We start from the raw sequence: 25,557 nt of genomic DNA, 5'->3' as shown, positions 1-25,557 counted from the left end.
TAATTTGTACATGTAGGTAGGGGTAAAGTGACTATGCATAGATAATACATGTAAATAGTCCAGGTGGCCATTTGATTAATTGTTCAGCAGTCTTATGGCTTAGGGGTAGAAGCTGTAAGGAGCCTTATATAGTGTATTTACTGAACAAAAATAGAAAATGCAACATGCAAGAATTTCAACGATTTTACTGAGTTACAGTTCATAAGGAAATCAGTCAATTTAAATAAAGAAATTAGGCCCTAATCTATGGATTTGACATGACTGGGCAGGGGCGCAGCCATGGGTGAGCCTGGGAGGTTATAGGCCCACCCACTTGGAAGCCAGTAGTGATGGGTCGTTCGCGAACGAGTCGGCTCTAAGAGCCGGCTCTTGTAGGTGAACGTTGGGAGCCGGCTCGCATATCAGAAGAGCCTAATCTATTTATAAAAAATAAAATATGAATAATCAAAAGATTTAAATGAATACAATTAACTAATTCAAAGAAAGAAAAAATAAATAAAATAATATAGGCCTAAATGCTCAAGCGCACGCACACAGATTCGTTCTGACTGTGCTCAGACTAACAGCCTCACCTGTTGTTCCTGTCAATCAATGAACCAATGAACCAAACATGCGTGAGGGAGGGCCAAGCCAACTCACTCACAGTCACACACTTATCAGCCGAGGAGAGAGAGGAAGGACAGCTGTGAAAACAACAGCTGGAAAATGAGTCAGAAGCACAGTAGCATTTGGATGCATTTTAATAATGTAGACAATGTTAGAGCACCATGTAGAATTTGCCAAAACAAAATCACATATAAAGCCGGTTCTACGCACAACCTACACCGGCATATGCGAACTGTGCACCCAACTGTGAAGCTAGTTGTAGCGGAGCTTCGAGGAACTAGCGGGCCAAGTAGATGGAAAAGTGGTCTGTTGTGTTAGCGACAATGCAGCTAACATAACCAAAGCCATGAACATTTTTAAATGGACCCATCATCCATGTCTTGCCCACACAATCAACCTGATTGTAAGAGATGCTCTGAAGGTGATGAAGCCCACTGTGGACAAAGTGAAAGCAGCTGTGGAATACTTCCACAGGAGAACAGTATGTGCTGAAAAACTAAAGTCTACACAACGCCAGATGGGTATGTCTGAGCTGAGGCCAAGACTCCACTACAAGGTGGAATTCAACATTTTATATGTTGAAGCGGTTTCTTGAGTCAAATGATGCCATCATCTCTACCGTGGCCATTGTCAATGCACCTGTTGATGCTCTGACCCAAGAGGAATGGGAGGTGGTGGAGGAGGTGTGCAGAGTCCTGGAACCCTTTGAGCAGGTCACTGTGGAGATCAGTGGAGAGAGGTACAGTAAGCAGTTATTACTTGATCATTATTTAATCCAGTATTATATATGTATATGAGCAGTAGATGAGAATGTAGTATCAGTACACAAAACATGAACCTGAACTAATAAGTTACTGTTTTCTCTTTTCAGCTATGTGACAGCCTCAAAAATGATACTCCTGTGTAAGGGTCTGCAGCGAATCACAGCCAGCCGCCAGAGAGAAGCAAATGTAACCACAGGACATGTGACAGAGTTGATGGACACCCTATGTTCATCAATAGACAGAAAGTTCCACAGAATGGAATATAATCACGTGCTATCAGAAACCGCTGCACTTGACCCCAGGTTTGAGAAGTTAGCCTTCAGTGATGCCAGCACGATTGATGAGGCTCTTCAAACAAACCAATGCTTTTTTAAATACATTGTGGGTAAGGTGGCTCTTTTTGTGGGTAAGGCTAGCTCTATTTGGTGAGCTGAGCCAAACGAGCCGGCTCACTGGAAAGAGCTGGAATGCCCATCACTAGAAGCCAGGCCCATCCTCTGGGGAGCCAGGCCCAGCCAATCCAAATGAGTTTCTCCCCAAAAAAGGGCTTTATTACAGACAGAAATACTCCTAAATTTCATCAGCTGTCCGGGTGGCTGGTCTCAGATGATCCCACAGGTGAAGAAGCCGGATGTGGAGGTCCTGGGCTGGCGTGGTCACACGTGGTCTGCGGTTGTGAGGCCGGTTAGACGTACTGCCATATTCTCTAAAACGACGTTGGAGGTGGATTATGGGAGAGAAATTAACATTACATTCTCTGGCAACAGCTCTGGTGGACGTTCCTGTAGTCAGCATGCCAATTGCACGCTCCCTCAAAACTTGAGACATCTATGGCATTGTGTTGTGGACAGAACTGCACATTTTAGAGTGGCCTTTTATTGTCCCCAGCACAAGGTGCACCTGTGTAGTGATCATGCTGTTTAATCAGCTTCTTGATATGCCACACCTCTCAGGTGGATGAATTATCTTGGGAAATGATAAATGCTCACTAACAGGGATGTAAACACATTTGTGAACAACATTTGAGAGAAAAAATGCTTTTTGTGCATATGGAACATTTCTGGGATATTTTATTTCAGCCCATGAAAAATGGGACCAACACTTTACGTGTTGCGATTATATTTTTGTTCAGTATAAATGCATATTCCCATGAAACTGATTGAGATCAAATAAATGGTTGTCATGGAGATGCAGTTTGGACGTTTCACCAGTATAAGGTCACAAATTATCATACATGATTGACAGCGATGGCCTGTTTTGAAATGAGGTATTCCTAACTTGGGGATTTAAAAATATAAACTTTTGAGACAATAGGGTGTGTTCGTAAATTCAATCTGGAATGCAAAAGTGTGCTCTAGGTGTTCATAAATTCAGAGGGTTTCGCTCTGGAGCGTTCACACTGGACACTCTGGCCGAGGAGTAGAGTTGATCCGAGCATTCTGACCTCACAACGGCAGTAATGCACCCAAGCTAACCGGCTAACGTTGCCTACCTTGCTAGCTACTTCCAGACACAAATGAGAGAACACCTCACTCTGACCATTTTACTTGCCCTAGCAGAGATGGTTAGGCTGTTTTCCTTTTATCCAGAGCGTTGGTGACTAAATCTGTTGCTGGCAACAATTTAATTACGCCTTTTTTTGCCTACGTTTACTGACATCCGCCATATTCAACGGGTGTTGAGCGTTCGTAAATTCATCAGTTATTCTGCGCTCTGACACACTCAGACGAGTGCTCTGAAATCGGAGTAGATAGCCAGAATGAATTTACAAACGCACCCATAGTGTGGGCATGGGCAGACGTTCCAATTGGAGGATGCAGTTTATGCATATTCTATAAACTGTCCGTACAAACGTTGATTGAGGAAATGATTACGTCATTGGCATATTTTTGGGGGGCGCTCCCTCATCTAAAAAAAATTGCACAACACAACTACTTGTAACCTTAACGTTTTTTCAACAGACTATCGTATTTGTTGATTTAATCCGACGTTATTCATATAATGAGTAATCTAGGAATGTCACGAGTTAATGAGCACGAGAAAACAGCAACTCCACAGATCGCAATGACACTCTATAAGCAGTACCGTATTTCAAAGAACAGCGCGCATAACTTTTTCATTTAACCACACCATTTGAGATATGACGCCTACCAATAAGATCTTTTCTCTTTAGTGTAAACGGAAGTGATCAAAAACAATTTCCACGTTAGCATTGTTATTTAGACGTTTATTATCATCATGGAACTCAATATCAGTCCTTTAACTGTATAATGTCGTTTTTAATTCGCGTTGATACCAGGACTTGGTTAATAGATATTATTTAGGTAACGCTAACTAGGTATAGTAGCTGATTACGTTAGCTAACAATGGCTAACTGTAACGATATGGTTTTTCACACTCAAATAGCCTCCATTATGGAGGTGCTAGCGAATGCAGCCGTGGCAGAGATCTGTAAACTCGTAGACGACGACTATGCAGTGTTTCGTTTGGAAATAACTCAAAGCCAGAAAGAAAACAGGACATTGCGGAGGAAACTACAGCTACTGGAACTGAAGGTGGCACGGGAGCGCGCAGAGGGGACAATGCGAGAGCGCGTCCTCGCCAGTCATAGCAGTAGTGTCAAGTTCCTCGACCGACACAGAGGAATGGCAAGAGGTATATTTAGCAGAAGGCTGTCGCCGTTCATAAAGTTAATTGCACCTTTCATCCCTGCACATGTGTTCAGATGTTACCCAGAATTGGGTTTTGGTCAGTGTTTGGATGGTATGCAATATTTCAAATTCCCTGATTACTAGCCATCTATGCCTAGATATGGGTCGGAAAACGTACCTCAATGCAGGGATAGGATATGCCACTGTACTCCAAATTTGACCTTTAATGGGTTTCCAGCCGCATACAAGCCTAAGATCACCATGCGCAATGCCAAGCATCGGCTGGAGTGGTGTAAAGCTCGCTGACATTGGACTCTGGAGCAGTGGAAGCATGTTCTCTGGAGGGATGAATCAAGCTTCACCATCTGGCAGTCCGACGGACAAATATTGGTTTGGCGGATGCCAGGAGAATGTTACCTCCCCGAGTGCAGAGTGCCAACTGTAAAGTTTGGTGGAGGACGAATAATGGTCTGGGGCTGTTTTTCATGGTTTGGGCTAGGCCCCTTAGTTCCAGTGAAGGGAAATCTTAATGCTACAGCATACAATGACATTTTAGACGATTCTGTTCTTCCGATTTTGAGGCAACAGTTTGGGGAAGGCCCTTTCCTGTTTCAACAGGGCAATGCCACTGTGCACAAAGCGAGGTCCATACAGAAATGGTTTGTCAAGATCATTATGGAATAACTTGCTTGGTCTGCACAAAGCCCTGACCTCAACCCCATCGAACACCTTTGGAATGAATTGGAACGCCGACTGCGAGCCAGGCCTACTCGCCCAACATCAGTGCCCGACCTCACTAATGCTCTTCTGGCTGAAATTGAATGGAAGAAAGTCCCCGCAGCAATGTTCGAACATCTAGTGGAAGCCTTCCCAGAAGAGTGGAGCAGCAAAGGAGGACCAACTCCATATTAATGGCAATGATTTTGGAATGAGATGTTCGACGAGCAGTTTTGGCCATGTAGTGTATCACAGCCAACGTGACATGCAATTCCATTATGGCTGCTGTGGCTACTGCTAGCTAGCATGAGGACGAAAATGGCAGTTTTCTGGGAAAACGAACAGTATTTCAATCTTCTCGATGGAGCAGTGTGGATAAAGGTCAGATCTGGAGTACTGCACTGTTGTACGGGTCCGTATCTCGTGCCGGCTCCATGGTGTCTTAATGTAACCATGAAAAGATGCAGTAGTCTCTACAAGCCAGAATGTTTATTAAAATTATATTTAAACTTTACCGGTTGTTCATGCTGTTGGTCCTTTTGGCAGTAGGAGATAGTGTATCCACAGGAAAGGGTTGATTACCCTACTTTTTGCGGAGCAGGTAGGTTCTGTCGCTTGTATTTTCAATCTCTTGACACTTACGTTGACCAAAGCACATTTCCTCGCAATCAGCTGGAAGTGTTTGCCGTTCGGTTATGCTCGGCCATATTGTGCAAGTATTTGTCAAGTGCGAATTGCATCAGTAGGTCGGGGTTTGATAACACTTCCCTGTGGATATTCTGTGGCTATTTTGTACCGGATTACCTCCAACATAGGGACAAAATCAGCGGACAACAAGTAAGGTAAGTCGAAATGAGGTTTGTTCAACATTCTGACTTGTGGGACTGTTCAGTAATGCTGAGCCTACATGTTAGAGACGAGTGGGGAAGTATTTCACCCTCGGATTCTAAAAGAGGCTATTATAACCAGAGCCATTGATTTTTGTCATACGCTTACACTGTTATATGAAGCAGGACTTTCATACAAGCCTTAAAATGAGAACTCCGCCGTGTTCTGCAACCAAATTGCACTCTTCGCTCTCATGCAGAATTGTTTGTAAACACAGAAAAGGGTCTATACCGTTGAGCAGACAGTAGCCAACATAACCTATTCCCCCCCCCCCCCCCCCCCCAATCACTTTCACAGGTGAAGGAAGTCTCACTGAAGGCCACAGGAGCTTTGTGAAGCAAATTAAGCACAATTCATGGAGAGATGACCAACCAATCAATGTTGATGAGGGGAGTGGAACCTCAACCCAGCACATTATCATGATAGAGGTTAGTGTAATAGTATTACATAAAAAATTACAGTTACTTTGTTAATCAAATGTGGCCCGTTTATTTCAGAAAGGCTCCCCTCAGCTATTCACTTGCTTACATGTACATCTGCCATAGGGGAGCTTTTGAGACTTCCCTACGACATTGTTATCCAATTCTGATAATTTACAGGTAATAACCTCCTCTCTTTTTGTGTCAGTCTGCAGATGCAGAGACTGCAGGTCCTGGGGTCAAGATGGAGAGGTCTGAAGGAGAGGAGGACCCACGGCACAGCACAGACATCCAGACTGGAATGCCCTCTGTAGCCATGGAGGACCCCACCACCGCCCCAGCACAGCCCAGGACCCGTAGCAGCATCACTGAGGTCAGTGGAACGCCGAACGCCGTCCTCAAGTCAGAGACAGACTCCAATACTTTAACTGTAACAAAAAGGCTCTTACACACAGGATCTGACCACAAATCAGACCCAGAGAGACTGGAGTTGGGGACACTGGGCTGTCCTCCTGCTCCCGGTTCAGAGTACTTACCCGTATTTCTCCAGAGCCAAAGAACGGTTAATTCCCGTGGAGATGGTGATGCGTTAGACACTAGTGGTGATGATCCGTCTTGTTCTTACTCTACAAAGATGGACCCTGGCAACATATCCTTGGGTTTAGAGACACAGACTGATCTGTCTAGAGGGGACTGGAACCATTACAGTAATAGTGAATACTCTGAAGGGTGCCTAGATAAGAAAAGGGAGGTTATAATCATAGATGAGGTGACTGTGAAAGTGGAGGGTGACGCTTCTCCCACATGGAATGCAGATAGTCACCTAGGAGATGGACACTCACAGGGCAGAGATTTCTTAGATTACAGGGAAAGCTTAGAGACAAATCCAACCGTCGTGACCCACTCTCCTATACACAAGTTCAGGGATCGCGACCCAGTGTCCACGTCGATGGTGTCTTCCGATTCACCCAGCCATGTCCTTTTTGATCAGGTATTGAACTCAAACGACAGGACTAAAGCCCTGGCTCCGGGAGGGGGAGCCACATCAGGCAATAGTAAAGATAAACGGTTCCTCTGCATGTTCTGTAACAAAGGTTTCAGCAGCCCCCAGAAAGTGGATATCCACCAGAGGGTCCACACAGGGGTGAAACCCTTCAGCTGTACCCAGTGTCATATGCGCTTCGCCCAGGCACGTGACCTGAAGAGGCACCAGAGGGTCCACACAGGTGAGAAACCCTACAGCTGCCCCCAGTGTGAGAAGAGGTTCTCCCGCCAGGACCATCTGAAGATGCACCTGAAGGTCCACACGGGAGAGAGGCCGTTCTCCTGTATGCATTGTGGGAAGAGGTTCTCAGAGAGGAGCTACCTCAGGATACACCAGCAGAAAAAACATTCCACTCTATAACATAGAAAGTAACCCTTCCACTCAATAGCTTCTGATGTTTAGATCAAACCCTGCATTATAGACAAAGATTAATTTTCATTGTTGTCAGCAGAATAGATCCATAGATGTGTTTGGAATAACAAGAGGAACGGATATCATTGTTGAATATTCCTTGGTAGAATATTGCATCCAGACATTGTGATATATAAGGCATATATAAGCCTACAAAGTCTGATACATGTTGATTGTACTGTGTAGGCTATATGATGTTCACAAATGCCTATTTAATTACTTGCATTCAACTACTTAATTTTTTCCCCAAGACACTTTTCATGAGAAAATTAATGCAATTTAGCAAGTTCATTCAGATTATTAGTTGAGATGTGTATGTGTGGTTTTCATATGATGTATTTAAAACTTGTTTATGTTCAATAAACACAAAATGGAACTTTTCATTCTAAGACTTTCATTTGGACTCTTAGTATACATCACATCTGATCTCACCCTATTCTGCATACACACGATATTATAACCAATATACACTTACTAAATATACCCAAACACCTACTGTATACGTCAACATAGTTTAGTCAGGTTTGTCTGATGACTTTTAACTTATCATAGCTGACTTATTTTTACCCACATAATATTTCTGTCCCATGATGTTTTTTGTTTTTTTTAAGTCATTCTGTAACTACAGTATAGAACTCTAACGTAGTGGGGAACATAAGCAACAATTTAAATTGAAATATTTTCTGCGGCTCAAAATGCGTATCAGCCAATTAAAATGTTTGATTTACTTGCAGTTGACCAAACTCTAAATTGTAGCTAGTCTCATCAGATTATATCCTGGAACAAGTTCTGCATCAGCCAATTAAAATTGTCGACGTAGGTGGACGTGTTCCAACACTTGTTCATGGAAGTGTCCTTAACATACCGCAGTCCAACTGCACATTCTGATCATCAAAGCAACTGTCACGTGTATTTGACTGACTGATCAAATTGCTCTCTGTGTAAATTGCCTAGTCTGCGTAATTGACGCAGATTGTGACAAGGCTTCGAATCTCAAATGAGCCCCCCCCTTTTATATGTAGATTGACGTGTATTGTGTTAGTGTGTTGAAAAGGGATGTAGCCAACAGCTTGAAAATGCAGAGCTGCCTCTTAAGCATTGCACACAAACACACTGCTATTTGTGCATCTAACTTTCTTACGGTGTGTTTGTAAATTCAATCTGGAGTGCCAGAGTGCCCTCTGGGCATTTGTAAATTGTCGGATTGTTCGTTTGTTGTAAATTCAAGAGTGTTTTGCTCGCGGAGCGTTCAGAGCGCATACTGGACGCTCTGGCGGAGGAGTAGGGTTGATCCAAGTTTCTGACCTCACAACGGCAGTCAAGCACCTAAGCTAACCTTCATTTAACTAGGCAAGTCAGTTAAGAACAAATTCTTATTTTACAATGACGGCCTACCCCGGCCAAACCTTCCCCTAACCCAGACGACGCTGGGCCAATTGTGTGCTGACCTATGGGACTCCAAATCATGGCCGGTTGTGATACAGCCCGGGATCAAACCAGGGTCTGTAGTGATTCCTCTAGCACTGAGATGCAGTGCCTTAGACCGTTGCGCCACTTGGGAGCCCGAAAATGAGAGAACAACTCACTCTGACCATTTTACTCTCCATAGCAGAGCTGGTTAGGCTGTTTTCATGTTATCCAGAGCATTGGTGACTGTAACTGTGCTCCTGGCAACAATTTAATTACGCTTTTTCGCTGAGGTTTACTGACACCGGCCATATTCAAGAGGTGTTGAGCGTTTGTAAATTTGTCAGTTATTCTGCGCTTTTGCACACTCGGAGGAGAGTGCTCCGAAATCGGAGTAGATAGCCAGAGCGAATTTACTAACGCACCCTTAGTCCTGAATGAATCGTGAATAATGATGAGTAAGAAAGTTACAAATGTAGAAATATCATACCTCCAAGACATGCTAACCTCTCACCATTACAATAACGGGGGAGGTGAGCATTTTGGGGGGGGGGGGGGTGTATGATATTTGTAAGTGTATCTTTCTCACTCATCATTATTCATGATTCATTCAGGGTTATCCGTAATGATGGTAGCACCCACATTAATGTAGAAGAGTTTAGAAACATATTCTATTCTTATTTACAATAAAGGTGACTCAAATGACACAATACATTATTTACCATTAATTTCTATTGGGCACAAAATTCTCTGAAACACAACCAAAATAAACAGCAATGCATCCAACAAGTTTGTGGAGTCACACGCTTGATGTAATCATTCCGCGCTAGGAATATGGAACCAAATACTAAACTTTTGAATACTTTAATACATATAAGTGAGGGGACTATGTACAAAAGGTGCTCTAATTTCTAAACGGTTCACCCGATATGGATGACAATAACCTTAAATAATATCTAACAGTCTTCACTTTAACCTCAGTCGTGTGGTCAGGTGCCACAAAGGGAGTCCTCGGAAAACATTAATAATATGCATGTCAATTTCTTATGGCTCAAAGTGGAGGAGAGATTGACTTCATCACTACTTGTTTTTGTAAGAAGTGTTGACATGCTGAATGCATCGAGCTGTCTGTTTAAACTACTAGCACACAGCTCGGAGACCCATGCATACCCCACAAGACACGCCACCAGAGGTCTCTTCACAATCCCCAAGTCCAGAACAGACTATGGGAGGCGCACAGTACTACATGGAGCCATGGCTACATGGAACTCTATTCCACATCAGGTAACTGATGCAAGCAGTAGAATCAGATTTAGAAAACAGATAACAATACACCTTATGGAACAGCGGGGACAGTGAAGAGACACAGACACACATACATGGATGTTGTATTGTAAATATGTGATCGTGGAGTAGTGGCCTGAGGGAACACACTAAATGTATTGGGTAAAGTGTTATGAAATGCAATGTCATGTAATATTTACATTGTATATAACTGCCTTAATGTTGCTGGACTCCAGGAAGAGTAGCTGCTGCATTGGCAAGAACTAATGGGGATCCATAATAAATACAAATACAAATAGTTAATGTATAATTTCAAATCCAAAGTGTTGGAGTACAGAGCCAAAACAACAAAAATTGTCCCCAATATGTTTGGAGCTCACTGTACTTCAGGGAAGTGTCTGGCGCCCTCCCAGCTCCCCTGTCCCTATCCCTCCACTCTCGTCAATAACCACCATTGGAACTTAACTATAATGGAAAACAAGGAATAATAATGACTTGACCTCCTAATTTGTCCAGAACTCTTATTCATTTTACAGCAGGTTTGCAAGTCCCAAAAATAAATAAAATTACATTGTAGTATAGATTAATCCTTTCTTCCTCTTTTCCAAGCCAAGCTTATCCCTCAAACCTCCCCATCCCAGTTTTCCTCCCCCCTTTACCCCCAAGCCAAGCCAAGCTCATCACACCCTCCCCCCTTTATTCCACCCAAGCCAAGCTTGTCACACCCTCCCATCCTTGCCAAGCTTGTCACAACCTCCCATCCTTGGACACCCTTACCCACCCAAGCCAAGTTTCTCCCAACCTCCCGTCTTTTCCCACCCTCCCTTCTTCTCAGATACATTTACATACATCGACTTACTCATCCATTCTCCTTCATTCACACATACCCTATGCATCCACACACCCATTCACTCCCTCCCCACACGTATTAATTCACCTTCCTTCACACTCCCATTCATATGAACACCCACACACACCTACACTCACGCCCAAACACACACACGTCCATAGAACAGTTGGTTCCACTTTATTTGAAGGCTTCATAAAGCCTTGATATAGGGTTCATAAACACTGCATAAATGGGCCAAAAATCAGTCATCTTTAATTGTATTTCATGCTCTATAAAAGATATGTCAAACAGTTATGCCACATTATGAATCTTTATAGAGCATGATATACGGTTATAGATGAGATGCTTCACAAATATGTAGTGTTATGACACCTATATGAAGGCTTTATGAAGCTATCATAAGATGCACTTATAAAAAAGCTGGACCAAACAGTTATTGACATACATGCTATATTTCCTCTTTTGTATTATATTTTCAGTGTCCATGTAGCCCATTGGCATCGGCTACTTCTATCGTTACTTCCTAGAGAAGAATAGTTACTTTGGGAAAGTAGATTATAGATTTTATTGGGGGAGGGGGAAATAATATTATCTCAATTTACCATAAGCTGATCATAGGCATCACTGTATGTAGCCTAGTGCGCACGTAGTTTTTTCCTACTTAATCCTCTTCTCAGAACAGGGGGCTCTCCTTCTTCAACTGGAAAGGTTTCTTGTAGCTTGATTAGGGCTTCATTGGTGCTTGTGAGTTCCATCATTTGCGGAGTTCCATACCCACAGCACTGCCGGGAAGCAGAGTTGAGATTTGATTCTGATTGTCTGATCGGAATGTATTCCTTGCGTTTTCTCCTCAGCCTAGCAGACAGGTCCTAGACGAATCGAATGGACTGGCTGTGGATTTTGATCTCCTTTCCCTCCTGTGCTTTCAGAATGTTGACTTTGGTCTGATAGTTCCACAGCTTGAAGATTACCATGCAGGGATATTTAGCGTTCATCTGTTTCACGCCCGATCCTTTGGCATCGTTCCAGATCCTCTGGCGCTATATCCACGGCAAGTTCCTCTGATATCAGTTTGACCACGTAACTGGAAAGGTGTCCTTTTTTCCTCGTCTTCTGGTACAGACAATATTCTCATGTTTCATCTCATTCTGTTTTCTTGCTGGTCCAATTCATCTTCTAAAGTTTGCAACTTTGTTTCCAGCAGGCAAATTTTTTGGGGGTTCTTTCACGTGCATGTCTGACACGATAGACTACTTTCTTTTCGAGCGAATCTACTTTTTTAACAACAGATTGTAGCAGTTTGTTTTGGTGTGCATTGAGAGCATTTTAGCTTTGTTTGATATTCTTTAGCTGTTCATTACTCCCGTTTGCATCTCCTAATTGCTCCTTGTCTTTTGCTCTGGGGGAAGCAATGCTTTGTTGGATTTGTGTCGCCGCACCGCTTTACCAACTGATTGGTTTGCATTTGTACATAACTGACCGCTCACGCTTTCCCATTCGCTTGGGGATATATTGATCTATTTGATTTTAGAGACTTAATTTAAACTTTGTTGTCTGCCTTCTACATATAACCACATTTTTGTCAGTACAAAACAGAGCTAGTCACACCTGTCATAACTCTCCTGTGAAGATCTGAAGGATCAGGGTACAGTGGGTCCTCTCTACAGCGCCCTCTCTCTCCCGCAGAGGTAGAGGGGAACGCTTTATGTTGGTCGTAAAATACTCTGCTTTTGGACTCTGTAGTATCGAGATTGGAATGTGACTGTGGAACACAGAGACACTTGGACATCAAAAGGTTGAATAATTGAACAGTATTTCTGTTGTCCAAGCAGTTGGAGTGGTCCGTGGACACTTAAGGAACAGTCATGTCGAGTTTGTTTCATTTGGTGACCTCATGAAGGACAGGAGACACAGATTACTGTTTCTTTGTTTGTATACACTTCTCAATTATGGGGTTTGCATCTGAATGTTTTATAAAATGAATGATTAAGCATGAGAATACTTTTGGAAAGATAACAATGTGATCTTAGTCTTCTAAATGAGAATTGTTTTTCATAGTAACTTATGATCAGTCAGTGGCCACGCTCCTGTGAGCACAGACACTACACGGCATCATGGAACGCCCCCTTTTCTACTCCTGTATAAAACCACCCGTGACAAAATTTACATTAGACCAGAAAACATGGAAGCTGTCGCTATAAGTTGAAATGGTTGGCAACTCTACCAAAGGACAGGACCAGAGAACATGGAGATCATTCCCACGTTGAAATGGCTAAGAAATCTACAAACTAAAGAACAATTATTCAGGCTGCAGCTGTTTAAGTACTTTAGTCTGGTAAATGCAACCGGTCGAATGACCGAATGGTACTTTGACGTATCCATTATAACAAGCTGGCGATCGCAGAGAGGGACAACAAAGGCATACACTCGTAAATATGTAAATTGCCATTTCTTTTCGAATGAGCGGTTGTTCATGTTCAAAGTATTAGCATTTCCATGAGTGTAGTTATCAACTCTGAATATCCCGCTCTTAAGCTTTCCCGACCCCTTTCCTTTGTCTACCAAGCCATCATATTGGCTTAGCCCACTAGGTACTTTTCTTTGTGTCATGTTAGTAACCAATGTATGATCTACTGTGTGTGTGTTTATGTAATTCTGTGATTGATTAGTTAGTTAGTTAGTAAATAAATAAGCCATTTTGTATATCACTGATTCATGATTTATGATGATGGGGTTCGTGCAGATATCCAAGGGTTTGCGACATTCAGGAATGAGACTGATGAGGTAATAATACATTAATATACGACTGTAATCAATAAGATAATAAAATATCTGAAGAGTTATATTCGGGAAATTACAACTCTAAACAACATTTTCCCGTGGTGCCCCAACTTCCTAGTTAATTACTATTCCGTGATTAAACGAATCAGATCAGCACGATTAGATCAGCTTAAACGATTAGATCAGATTAAACGATTAGATCAGCACTCCTACTCTGAGACTCTTTGTAGATATTGGCCGAGGTCTTGATTAATTTTGTGGGACCATGGCTTTTAAATGATCAAACCATTAAAGAGTGTCAAGTAACCAAATCAACTAACACGTTTGTATGGTGTAAAATAAATTGACATGTTTGCACAGTACTCATAGAAATCCCTCATTGCCCAATTAGAAGATGCTCCAAAGCAGGGTGCTCCTATCAGATTTCTTGATCCAAAATCATCTCACTCTGTATCTCTTACAGTCAGTAGACATGGAGGATGGGAAGCCTGATCTGCTGATAGTCAAAGAGGAGACAATAGAGGACGAACCAGAGCGCATTGATCTGCTGAGTGGACTAAAGATGGGGGCGCAAGGTAAGGGAGAAATACACTACCGTTCAAAAGTTTGGGGTCACTTAGAAATGTCCTTGTTTTTTTTTGTCCATTAAAATAACATCAAATTGATCAGAAATACAGTGTAGACATTGTTAATGTTGTAAATGACTATTGTAGCTGGAAACGGCTGATTTTTATTCGACTATCTACATAAGCGAAGAGGCCCATTATCAGCAACCATCAGTCCTGTGTTTCAATGGCACGTTGTGTTAGCTAATCCAAGTTTATAATTTTAAAAGGCTAATTTATCATTAGAAAACCCTTCTGCAATTATGTTAGTACAGCTGAAAACTGTTGTCCTGATTAAAGAAGCAATACAACTGGCCTTCTTTAGACTAGTTGAGTATCTGGAGCATCAGCATTTGTGGGTTCGATTACAGGCTCAAAATGGCTAGAAACAAAGAACTTTCTCCTGAAACTCGTCAGTCTATTCTTGTTCTGAGAAATGAAGGCTATTCCATGCGAGAAATTGCCAAGAAACTGAAGATCTCCTACAACGCTGTGTACTACTCCCTCCACAGAACAGTGCAAATTGGCTCTAACCAGAATAGAAAGAGGAGTGGGAGGCCCCGGTGCACAACTGAGCAAGAGGACAAGTACATTAGAGTGTCTAGTTTGAGAAACAGATGCCTCACAAGTCTTCAACTGGCAGCTTCATTAAATAGTACCCGCAAAACATCAATCTCAACGTCAACAGTGAAGAGGTGACTCCATTATGCTGGCCTTCTAGGCAGAGTTGCAAAGAAAATGCCATATCTCAGACAATCCAATAAAAAGAAAAGATTAAGATGGGCAAAAGAACACAGTCACTGGAGAGAGGAACTCTAACACAACGTGCCATTGGAACACAGTGATGGTTGCTGATAATGGGCCTCTGTACGACTATGTAGATATTCTATTTTTCTTTAATCTGCCGTTTCCAACTACAATAGTCATTTACAACATTAACAATGTCTACACTGTATTTCTGATCAATTTGATGTTATTTTAATGGACATTTAAAAAATATATATATTTCAAAAACAAGGACATTTCTTTTTTCCTTTTTTTTTACCCCCTTTTTCTCCCCAATTTAGTGGCATCCAATTGTTAGTAGTTACTGTCTTGTCTCATCGCTGCAACTCCCGTACGAACTCGGGAGAGGCAAAGGTCGAGAGCCATGCGTCCTCCGAAACACAACCCAACCAAGCCGCACTGCTTCTTAACACAGAAGGCTTCCAACCCGGAAGACAGCCGCACCAATGTGTCGGAGGAAACACCGTACAACTAGCGACCTGGTCAGCGTGCACTGCGCCCGGCCCGCCACAGGAGTCGCTAGTGCGCGATGAGACAAGGATATCCCCGCCGGCCAAACCCTCCCTAACCTGGACGACGCTAGGCCAATTGTGCGCCGCCCCATGGGCCTCCCGGTCGCGGCCGGTTGCGACAGAGCCTGGGCTCGAACCCAGAGTCTCTGGTGACATTAGACCACTGCTCCACCTGGGAGGCCCCACAAGGACATTTCTAAGTGACCCCTAACTTTTGAACGGGAGTGTACATATAGCCTACATACAGTAATAGATCTTCAATGGGAATAGTGGCTATTCTTTTTTTTCTTCATTCATAAAATTAAATCAATGCAGCTTATGTTCACATACAAAAACACACATTATAATGGATGAACTTGACCAGGTAATTGACAACAAAAAAACTCTAACCTCTTCCTGCAGGAGACTGGGTGGCCATCTTGGATACCCAGACCGGTGTAGCCAAGAGCCCAGGGGAAAACATCATTGATCAGGGCAGGACCAGAGGCGATATAGTGGAGGTCAGTGGATGGGACAGCATCTTCAACTCTGGGCTGGGGAACAACACTGTTAACCACAACCAGAAACAGACAGGGGAACACAAAACAACATCCACACTTAGTCTCCATGACAACAGACTGGCTGAGACCAGGGTGAGGCGTAGATTTGGTCTGCGGGGACGGTGAAGTGTCAGTATGAGAACAGTCACAGACTCGGCTAGCGATGCTCCATCCTGCTCGTATAGTTGTGATTCAGAGAGACTGACGGCGCCTCAGGTTAACCCTCTAACAGGTGCTGCCTTCAGCCTGCCTTCTATAGGATCTATCAACTGGAACATGGACCCTGTGACAATCAATCAATCAATCAAGTTTATTTTATATAGCCCTTCGTACATCAGCTAATATCTCGAAGTGCTGTACAGAAACCCAGCCTAAAACCCCAAACAGCAAGCAATGCAGGTGTAGAAGAACGGTGGCTAGGAAAAACTCCCTAGAAAGGCCAAAACCTAGGAAGAAACCTAGAGAGGAACCAGGCTATGAGGGGTGGCCAGTCCTCTTCTGGCTGTGCCGGGTGGAGATTATAACAGAACATGGCCAAGATGTTCAAAATGTTCATAAATGACAAGCATGGTCAAATAATAATCAGGAATAAATGTCAGTTGGCTTTTCATAGCCGATAATTAAGAGTTGAAAACAGCAGGTCTGGGACAGGTAGGGGTTCCATAACCGCATGCAGAACAGTTGAAACTGGGACAGCAGCAAGGCCAGGTGGACTGGGGACAGCAAGGAGTCATCATGCCCGGTAGTCCTGACGTATGGTCCTAGGGCTCAGTTCCTCCGAGAGAGAGAAAGAAAGAGAGAAGGAGAGAATTAGAGAGAGCCAAGATGTTCAAAATGTTCATAAATGACAAGCATGGTCAAATAATAATCAGGAATAAATGTCAGTTGGCTTTTCATAGCCGATCATTAAGAGTTGAAAACAGCAGGTCTGGGACAGGTAGGGGTTCCATAACTGCAGGCAGAACAGTTTAAACTGGAACAGCAGCAAGGCCAGGTGGACTGGGGACAGCAAGGAGTCATCATGCCCAGTAGTCCTGACGTATGGTCCTAGGGCTCAGGTCCTCCGAGAGAGAGAAAGAAAGAGAGAAGGAGAGAATTAGAGAGAGCATACTTAAATTCACACAGGTCACCGGATAAGACAGGAGAAGTACTCCAGATATAACCAACTGACCATAGCCCCCCGACACATAAACTACTGCAGCATAAATACTGGAGGCTGAGACAGGAGGGGTCAGGAGACACTGTGGCCCCATCCGATGATACCCCCGGACAGGGCCAAACAGGAAGGATATAACCCCACCCACTTTGCCAAAGCACAGCCCCCGCACCACTAGAGGGATATCTTCAGCCACCAACTTACAATCCTGAGACAAGGCCGAGTATAGCCCACAAAGATCTCCACCACAGCACAAACCAAGGGGGGGCGCCAACCCAGACAGGAAGATCACGTCAGTAACTCAACCCACTCAAGTGACGCACCCCTCCTAGGGACGGCATGAAAGAGCACCAGTAAGCCAGTGACTCAGCCCCTGTAATAGGGTTAGAGGTAGAGAATCCCAGTGGAGGGGAACCGGCCAGGCAGAGACAGCAAGGGCGGTTCGTTGCTCCAGAGCCTTTCCGTTCACCTTCACACTCCTGGGCCAGACTACACTCAATCATATGACCTACTGAAGAGATAAGTCTTCAGTAAAGACTTAAAGGTTGAGACCCGAGTCTGCGTCTCTCACATGGGTAGGCAGACCATTCCATAAAAATGGAGATCTATAGGAGAAAGCCCTGCCTCCAGCTGTTTGCTTAGAAATTTTAGGGACAATTAGGAGGCCTGCGTCTTGTGACTGTAGCGTACGTGTAGGTATGTACGGCAGGACCAACTCGGAAAGATAGGTAGGAGCAAGCCCATGTAACGCTTTATAGGTTGACAGTAGAACCTTGAAATCAGCCCTTGCCTTAACAGGAAGCCAGTGTAGGGAAGCTAGCACTGGAGTAATATGATCAAATTTCTTGGTTCTAGTCAGGATTCTAGCAGCCGTATTTAGCACTAACTGAAGTTTATTTAGTGCTTTATCCGGGTAGCCGGAAAGTAGAGCATTGCAGTAGTCTAGCAGTAACAAATGCATGGATTAATTTTTCTGCATCATTTTTGGACAGAAAATTTCTGATTTTTGCAATGTTACGTAGATGGAAAAAAGCTGTCCTTGAAACAGTCTTGATATGTTCGTCAAAAGAGAGATCAGGGTCAAGAGTAACGCCGAGGTCCTTCACAGTTTTATTTGAGATGACTTTACAACCATCAAGATTAATTGTCAGATTTAACAGAAGATCTCTTTGTTTCTTGGGACCTAGAACAAGCATCTCTGTTTTGTCCGAGTTTAAAAGTAGAAAGTTTTCAGCCATCCACTTCCTTATGTCTGAAACACAGGCTTCTAGCGAGGGCAATTTTGGGGCTTCACCATGTTTCATTGAAATGTACAGCTGTGTGTCATCCGCATAGCAGTGAAAGTTAACATTATGTTTTCGAATAACATCCCCAAGAGGTAAAATATATAGTGAAAACAATAGTGGTCCTAAAACGGAACCTTGAGGAACACTGAAATGTACAGTTGATTTGTCAGAGGACAAACCATTCACAGAGACAAACTGATATCTTTCCGACAGATAAGATCTAAACCAGGCCAGAACTTGTCCGTGTAGACCAATTTGGGTTTCCAGTCTCTCCAAAAGAATGTGGTAATCGATGGTGTCAAAGGCAGCACTAAGGTCTAGTAGCACGAGGACAGATGCAGAGCCTCGGTCTGACGCCATTAAAAGGTCATTTACCACTTTCACTTGTGCAGTCTCAGTGCTATGATGGGGTCTAAAACCAGACTGAAGCATTTTGTATACATTGTTTGTCTTCAGGAAGGCAGTGAGTTGCTGCGCAACAGCTTTTTCTAAAATTTTTGAGAGGAATGGAAGATTCGATATAGGCCGATAGTTTTTTATATTTTCCGGGTCAAGGTTTGGCTTTTTCAAGAGAGGCTTTATTACTGCCACTTTTAGTGAGTTTGGTACACATCCGGTGGACAGAGAGCCGTTTATTATGTTCAACATAGGAGGGCCAAGCACAGGAAGCAGCTCTTTCAGTAGTTTAGTAGGAATAGGATCCAGTATGCAGCTTGACGGTTTAGAGGCCATGATTATTTTCATCATTGTGTCAAGAGATATAGTACTAAAACACTTAAGTGTCTCTCCCGATCCCAGGCCCTGGCAGAGCTGTGCAGATCCAGGACAGCTAAGCCCTGGAGGAATACGCAGATTTAAAGAGGAGTCCGTAATTTGCTTTCTAATGATCATGATCTTTTCCTCAAAGAAGTTCATGAATTTATTACTGCTGAAGTGAAAGCCATCCTCTCTTGGGGAATGCTGCTTTTTAGTTAGCTTTGCAACAGTATCAAAAAGAAATTTTGGATTGTTCTTATTTTCCTCAATTAAGTTGGAAAAGTAGGATGATCGAGCAGCAGTGAGGGCTCTTCGATACTGCACGGTACTGTCTTTCCAAGCTAGTCGGAAGACTTCCAGTTTGGTGTGGCGCCATTTCCGTTCCAATTTTCTGGAAGCTTGCTTCAGAGCTCGGGTATTTTCTGTATACCAGGGAGCTAGTTTCTTATGACAAATGTTTTTCGTTTTTAGGGGTGCAACTGCATCTAGGGTATTGCGCAAGGTTAAATTGAGTTCCTCAGTTAGGTGGTTAACTGATTTTTGTCCTCTGACGTCCTTGGGTAGGCAGAAGGAGTCTGGAAGGGCATCAAGGAATTTTTGTGTTGTCTGAGAATTTATAGCACGACTTTTGATGCTCCTTGGTTGGAGTCTGAGCAGATTATTTGTTGCGATTTCAAACGTAATAAAATGGTGGTCCGATAGTCCAGGATTATGAGGAAAAACATTAAGATCTACAACATTTATTCCATGGGACAAAACTAGGTCCAGAGTATGACTGTGGCAGTGAGTAGGTCCAGAGACATGTTGGACAAAACCCACTGAGTCGATGATGGCTCCGAAAGCCTTTTGGAGTGGGTCTGTGGACTTTTCCATATGAATATTAAAATCACCAAAAATTAGAATATTATCTGCTATGACTACAAGGTCCGATAGGAATTCAGGGAACTCAGAGAGGAACGCTGTATATGGCCCAGGAGGCCTGTAAACAGTAGCTATAAAAAGTGATTGAGTAGGCTGCATAGATTTCATGACTAGAAGCTCAAAAGACGAAAACGTCATTTTCTTTTTTGTAAATTGAAATTTGCTATCGTAAATGTTAGCAACACCTCCGCCTTTGCGGGATGCACGGGGGATATGGTCACTAGTGTAACCAGGAGGTGAGGCCTCATTTAACACAGTAAATTCATCAGGCTTAAGCCATGTTTCAGTCAGGCCAATCACATCAAGATTGTGATCAGTGATTAGTTCATTGACTATAACTGCCTTTGAAGTGAGGGATCTAACATTAAGTAACCCTATTTTGAGATGTGAGGTATCACGATCTCTTTCAATAATGGCAGGAATGGAGGAGGTCTTTATCCTAATGAGATTGCTAAGGCGAACACCGCCATGTTTAGTTTTGCCCAACCTAGGTCGAGGCACAGACACAGTCTCAATGGGGATGGCTGAGCTGACTACACTGACTATGCTAGTGGCAGACTCCACTAAGCTGGCAGGTTGGCTAACAGCCTGCTGCCTGGCCTGCACCCTATTTCATTGTGGAGTTAGAGCCCTGTCTATGTTGGTAGATAAGATGAGAGCACCCCTCCAGCTAGGATGGAGTCCGTCACTCCTCAGCAGGTCAGGCTTGGTCCTGTTTGTGGGTGAGTCCCAGAAAGAGGGCCAATTATCTACAAATTCTATCTTTTGGGAGGGGCAGAAAACAGTTTTCAACCAGCGATTGAGTTGTGAGACTCTGCTGTAGAGCTCGTCACTCCCCCTAACTGGGAGGGCGCCAGAGACAATTACTCGATGCCGACACATCTTTCTAGCTGATTTACACGCTGAAGCTATGTTGCGCTTGGTGACCTCTGACTGTTTCATCCTAACATCGTTGGTGCCGACGTGGATAACAATATCTCTATACTCTCTACACTCGCCAGTTTTAGCTTTAGCCAGCACCATCTTCAGATTAGCCTTAACGTCGGTAGCCCTGCCCCCTGGTAAACAGTGTATGATCGCTGGGTGATTCGGTTTAAGTCTAATACTGCGGGTAATGGAGTCTCCAATGACTAGGGTTTTCAATTTGTCAGAGCTAATGGTGGGAGCCTTCGGCGTCTCAGACCCCGTAACGGGAGGAGTAGCGACAAGAGAAGACTCGGCCTCAGACTCCGACTCGCTACTTAATGGGGAAAACCGGTTGAAAGTTTCTGTCGGCTGAATGAGCGACACCAGTTGAGCATTCCTACAGCATTTCCCTCCAGAAGCCATGAGAAAGTTGTCCGGCTGCGGGGACTGTGCGGGGGGATTTATACTAACGTTACTATCTGTACTTACTGGTGGCACAGACGCTGTTTCTTCCTTTCCTACACTGAAATTACCCTTGCCTAACGATTGCGTCTGAAGCTGGGCTTGCAGCACAGCTATCCTCGCCGTAAGGCGATCGTTCTCCTGTATATTATAAGTACAGCGCCTGCAATTAAAAGACTTCATGTTAATGTTACTACTTAGCTTCGGCTGTTGAAGTTGCTGACGAACCATGTCCAGATAAAGCGTCCGGAGTGAAAAAGTTGAATGAGGGAAAAAAGTTGTGATGGAAAAACTAAAAATATAAACGGTAATTAAAAAGTAAAAAGAAAAAAAACGTAAAGTTGTCAGCTAGCAAAGTAAGGTTGGCAACAAAACGCACAGCAACACGTCTGCAAATTCAAGAGGAAGTGACGTGATACACAGACACTCCCTGGCCTTCATCCTCCTCACACTCTCCTAATGTTAAACCAGACCTCAGACAAAGCCAGTGCCTCAACACTAAATGACTACACAAGCCCATTGACACATGACAGTAGTAGTAACGCTATGAGCAGATCCAGTAGTAAAGAGAAGCAATTCCTGTGTTCATTCTGTTGAAAAGCCTTTAGTTTACCCAAACAAGTGTAGCTCCACCAGAGGATGAACACCATCTGTGCCGGACCAGTTTCTCCCACTCGTTCAACCTGAAGAGGCACCAGGGTAAACACAAGGGAGAAACCATACTGCTGCCACAAGTGTGAGAAGAGGTTCTCGCACCGGCAGAAAGTCCAAATGGGAGAGAGGCCATTCGCCTGTACGCACTGCGGGAAGAGGTTCTTAGAGGAGCTACCGCAGGCTACACCAGCAGAAATAGTATTGTAATATGTAGTGTAGTACTAGTTAGTTTGTAGTTCATTCTGTTGCTTTAGGATGTAGTGGAGGTGAACTGAGGAAATAATGAGTACGATGAGGCAGATTAGATGATATGGTGATGGTTGGTGTGATGGTGTCTGTACAAATACTTCACTGATGAAGAGTGACAACTATGTCCCTTTAGGTTGATACTGGTGTCTTATAATGAGGAAATAGTGCCCTAATTACTTGATATAAAGTAGTAAAGATGTGTGTAATGTTGAACCTTTTCCAAAGTATTCCAAAATGTATTTAATCAAAGCGAGGGTAGCAGATGTACAGAAAAGGGAAAGTGTTACCATAGTGAGAAAAAATATTCTACTTTTCACATGTATCATTTTGTGCAATAAAAGTAGTGTATGACCATTTTGTTGAAATCAAATACAGTGCTGACTGACTTGGTTATTTTTGTATCATTGCAGGGATTAAGTTTCAACACATATGGACATTTAAAATAAAAAATAAAAACTCCTATGGCTCCATATTGTTAGGTTCTTGAATCACAGTTTTAGACATGGGCTTGACTGTGGTTAAAAGTGTCTTATATAAACCTTTATGCTTTTCTGTACAATCTTTGTTTTCAGTCTGCAGCCCATGAAGACCTGTTGATATCCAGTGTTACTGGTGGGAGAGAGTGGACCTCTGAGGTGGCTGGCCATAAACCCTGGCCCCGGATCAGGACCCTGGATCAGGAGCCTTCGCTCTTCCTTCCCGAGTCGGAACCAGGACACAACCGCGAAGTACAGAGACTCCACCACATAGAAAACAACCAGTGGTCAGGTGGACTGAACAACCTCAGTCCTGGTGGTCATCAGATAGACAGAGGCTCCAGTCAGGGATCCAGTCTGCAGCCCAGACCCTTCTCTTCACAGTCTCAGTGCAGGGATGAAGCAGGGCCTGGGGCTGATAGAGATAGACCCTCCTGTTCCTATGATACAAACACCACAGTATCCATGATGAACAGAGCAGGTCACCCTGGGCTTCAGCCTTCACAGAGAGTGGTGGGAGACCCCCCTGGTGGTAGTCTATCAGCAAGTCTGTCTTCTCCTTCAGGTTCTCATCTAATGCCTTGTGACTGGGTTCATAGAAAGCCTGGGCCTGGACCTGGGTCTAGCCTTCCTCAGTTACCTCATGGTTACCCTACAAATACAGACAGGGTCAGGATGGGTGTTCAACACGAGAGGTACCTAGCCTATAACACATCACATAATCCCAACAACACCCAAACAATGGCTAGAGGTCAGGGAGGGAGCTCAAAGACTAACCATCTGAGGGTGGCTCCTGCTTCTGCCTCGTCTGGTGTCATTGGGTCACAACATGGGAGGCCGAGCGTTAGGACTGATGCAGAAAAGCCGTATGCCTGCCCCACATGTGGGAAGAATTTTGCTAAAGCAAAATATGTGAAGCAGCACCAGACCATTCACACCAATGAGAGGCCCTTCAAGTGCAAACTATGTTACAAGAGCTTCTCCTTCCTGAGTATCCTTATCAGACATAGGAGTGTCCACAATGGGGAGAAATTGTAGCAGTGTGGCTTGAGATGTACACAGGGGATATCTGAGAACCATTCTTTAAGCTGACATATTATAGTTATCATGTGATGTGTCTTGTGGTAAGAGGTTTTTTTGGATGACTAAATCCCTCAGCATCTGGGCATGCTGTCTTTCTCACGTGATACAGACTTGTTGTTTGGTGTGCTGGCATAGCCATAACACTGTCATTTAAGTCTAACACTATATTCATCCTTTGAATTTGGTTTTGCCTATGTTCTATTCATAACAAATATAATGTACCTCTTTTATATAACACCTTTATAACACCCCCTACCCCCCAAAATTATTTGGCATAATCAGGAGGTATCTGTACTAAAAATAGATGATCAAATCGGTTCATGAGAAATTATGTTGTCTTTTTATTTGCTTAAAAATTTGACTTAGTTTCCTTGGCTTCCTTCGAACATATTGTCACAACAATGAGCCAGATATTTCACCGGATGTATAAATGTGAAGCATCCGTTTGGCGTTACCAGCCACGACCAAATATGGTGATGAGAGGAAGCCCAGTGGTTGGCAGTGAGAGAAAATGGAGCGAGATGGATTTTGGCCGACATTCTGTTCATTTTCTCATCAATTAAACATTTGATCTCAATACAGTTTTCTGCTTTCAAAACTATAATCTGTTATGAACAGAGTGGATTAAGTTTGGCAGACTTTACCCTTTCACCCCCAAAAATTTAAAATTGCTTTCTTTCGAAGGAGTTTAAGGGCGAATTGAGTTATTGCACACGCACACTTCACAGAGTAGGCGTTCCCTAAGGGAAATCTGCAAATCGTGTATTCATAAAGTATTCAGACGCCTTGACTTTTCCCACATTTTGTTACGTCACAGCCTTGTATTAAGAAAAATCCCATCAATCTACACACAATACCCCATAATGACAAAACCCCAAAAAGTTTTTTGAAATGTTTTCTAATTTACAACCTCGGATATGACGCTACAAGCTTGACACACCTATATTAGGGGAGTTTCTCCCATTTTTCTCTGCAGATCCTCTCAAGCTCTGTCAGGTGGATGGGGAGCGTCGCTGCACAGCTATTTTCTGGTCTTTCCAGATGTTCGATCGGGTTCAAGTCCGGGCTCTAGCTGGTCCACTCAAGGACATTCAGAGACTTGTCCCGAAGCCACTCCTGACTTGTCTTGGCTGTGTGCTTAGGGTCCTTGTCTGGTTGGAAGGTGAACCTTGGCCCCAGTCTGAGGTCCTGAGCGCTCTGGAACAGGTTTTCATCAAGGATGAAATGGTCAGAGTTCTTTAGGTGCCTGTTGGCAAACTTCAAGCGGGCTGTCATGTGTCTTTTACTGAGGAGTCGCTTACGTCTGGTCACTCTACCATAAAGGTCTGATTGGTGGAGTGCTG

General features: G+C 43.5%; 2 protein-coding genes across 2 annotated transcripts; both read left to right on the top strand.

The window, feature by feature from the left end:
* Positions 1-3,553: 3,553 nt before the first annotated feature.
* LOC120034837 (zinc finger protein 69 homolog) lies at positions 3,554-7,876 on the top strand. Its single transcript, XM_038981485.1, has 3 exons — positions 3,554-4,025; positions 5,924-6,054; positions 6,254-7,876. The coding sequence occupies exons 1-3, from the start codon at positions 3,737-3,739 to the stop codon at positions 7,448-7,450; spliced, it is 1,617 nt and encodes a 538-aa protein (XP_038837413.1). The 5' UTR covers positions 3,554-3,736; the 3' UTR covers positions 7,451-7,876.
* A 6,424-nt stretch (positions 7,877-14,300) lies between these two features.
* Positions 14,301-24,508, top strand: LOC120034873 (zinc finger and SCAN domain-containing protein 22-like). Its single transcript, XM_038981525.1, has 3 exons — positions 14,301-14,398; positions 16,129-16,226; positions 23,228-24,508. The coding sequence occupies exons 1-3, from the start codon at positions 14,386-14,388 to the stop codon at positions 24,167-24,169; spliced, it is 1,053 nt and encodes a 350-aa protein (XP_038837453.1). The 5' UTR covers positions 14,301-14,385; the 3' UTR covers positions 24,170-24,508.
* Positions 24,509-25,557: the final 1,049 nt, after the last annotated feature.

The sequence above is a fragment of the Salvelinus namaycush genome, chromosome 42 (assembly GCF_016432855.1).
Source record: "Salvelinus namaycush isolate Seneca chromosome 42, SaNama_1.0, whole genome shotgun sequence".
NCBI lineage: Eukaryota > Metazoa > Chordata > Actinopteri > Salmoniformes > Salmonidae > Salvelinus > Salvelinus namaycush.
This window is presented reverse-complemented; position numbering and strand designations above follow the sequence as displayed.

What these genes read in the sequence shown, in the direction of transcription:
- LOC120034837 (XM_038981485.1), top strand. Translation starts at nt 3,737, where the DNA reads ATGGCTAACTGTAACGATATGGTTTTTCACACTCAAATAGCCTCCATT. An exon ending in ACACAGAGGAATGGCAAGAG is followed by an intron (nt 4,026 to 5,923) that starts GTATATTTAGCA and finishes TCACTTTCACAG; the next exon opens with GTGAAGGAAGTCTCACTGAA. An exon ending in AGCACATTATCATGATAGAG is followed by an intron (nt 6,055 to 6,253) that starts GTTAGTGTAATA and finishes TTTTTGTGTCAG; the next exon opens with TCTGCAGATGCAGAGACTGC.
- LOC120034873 (XM_038981525.1), top strand. An exon ending in CCAGAGGCGATATAGTGGAG is followed by an intron (nt 16,227 to 23,227) that starts GTCAGTGGATGG and finishes CTTTGTTTTCAG; the next exon opens with TCTGCAGCCCATGAAGACCT.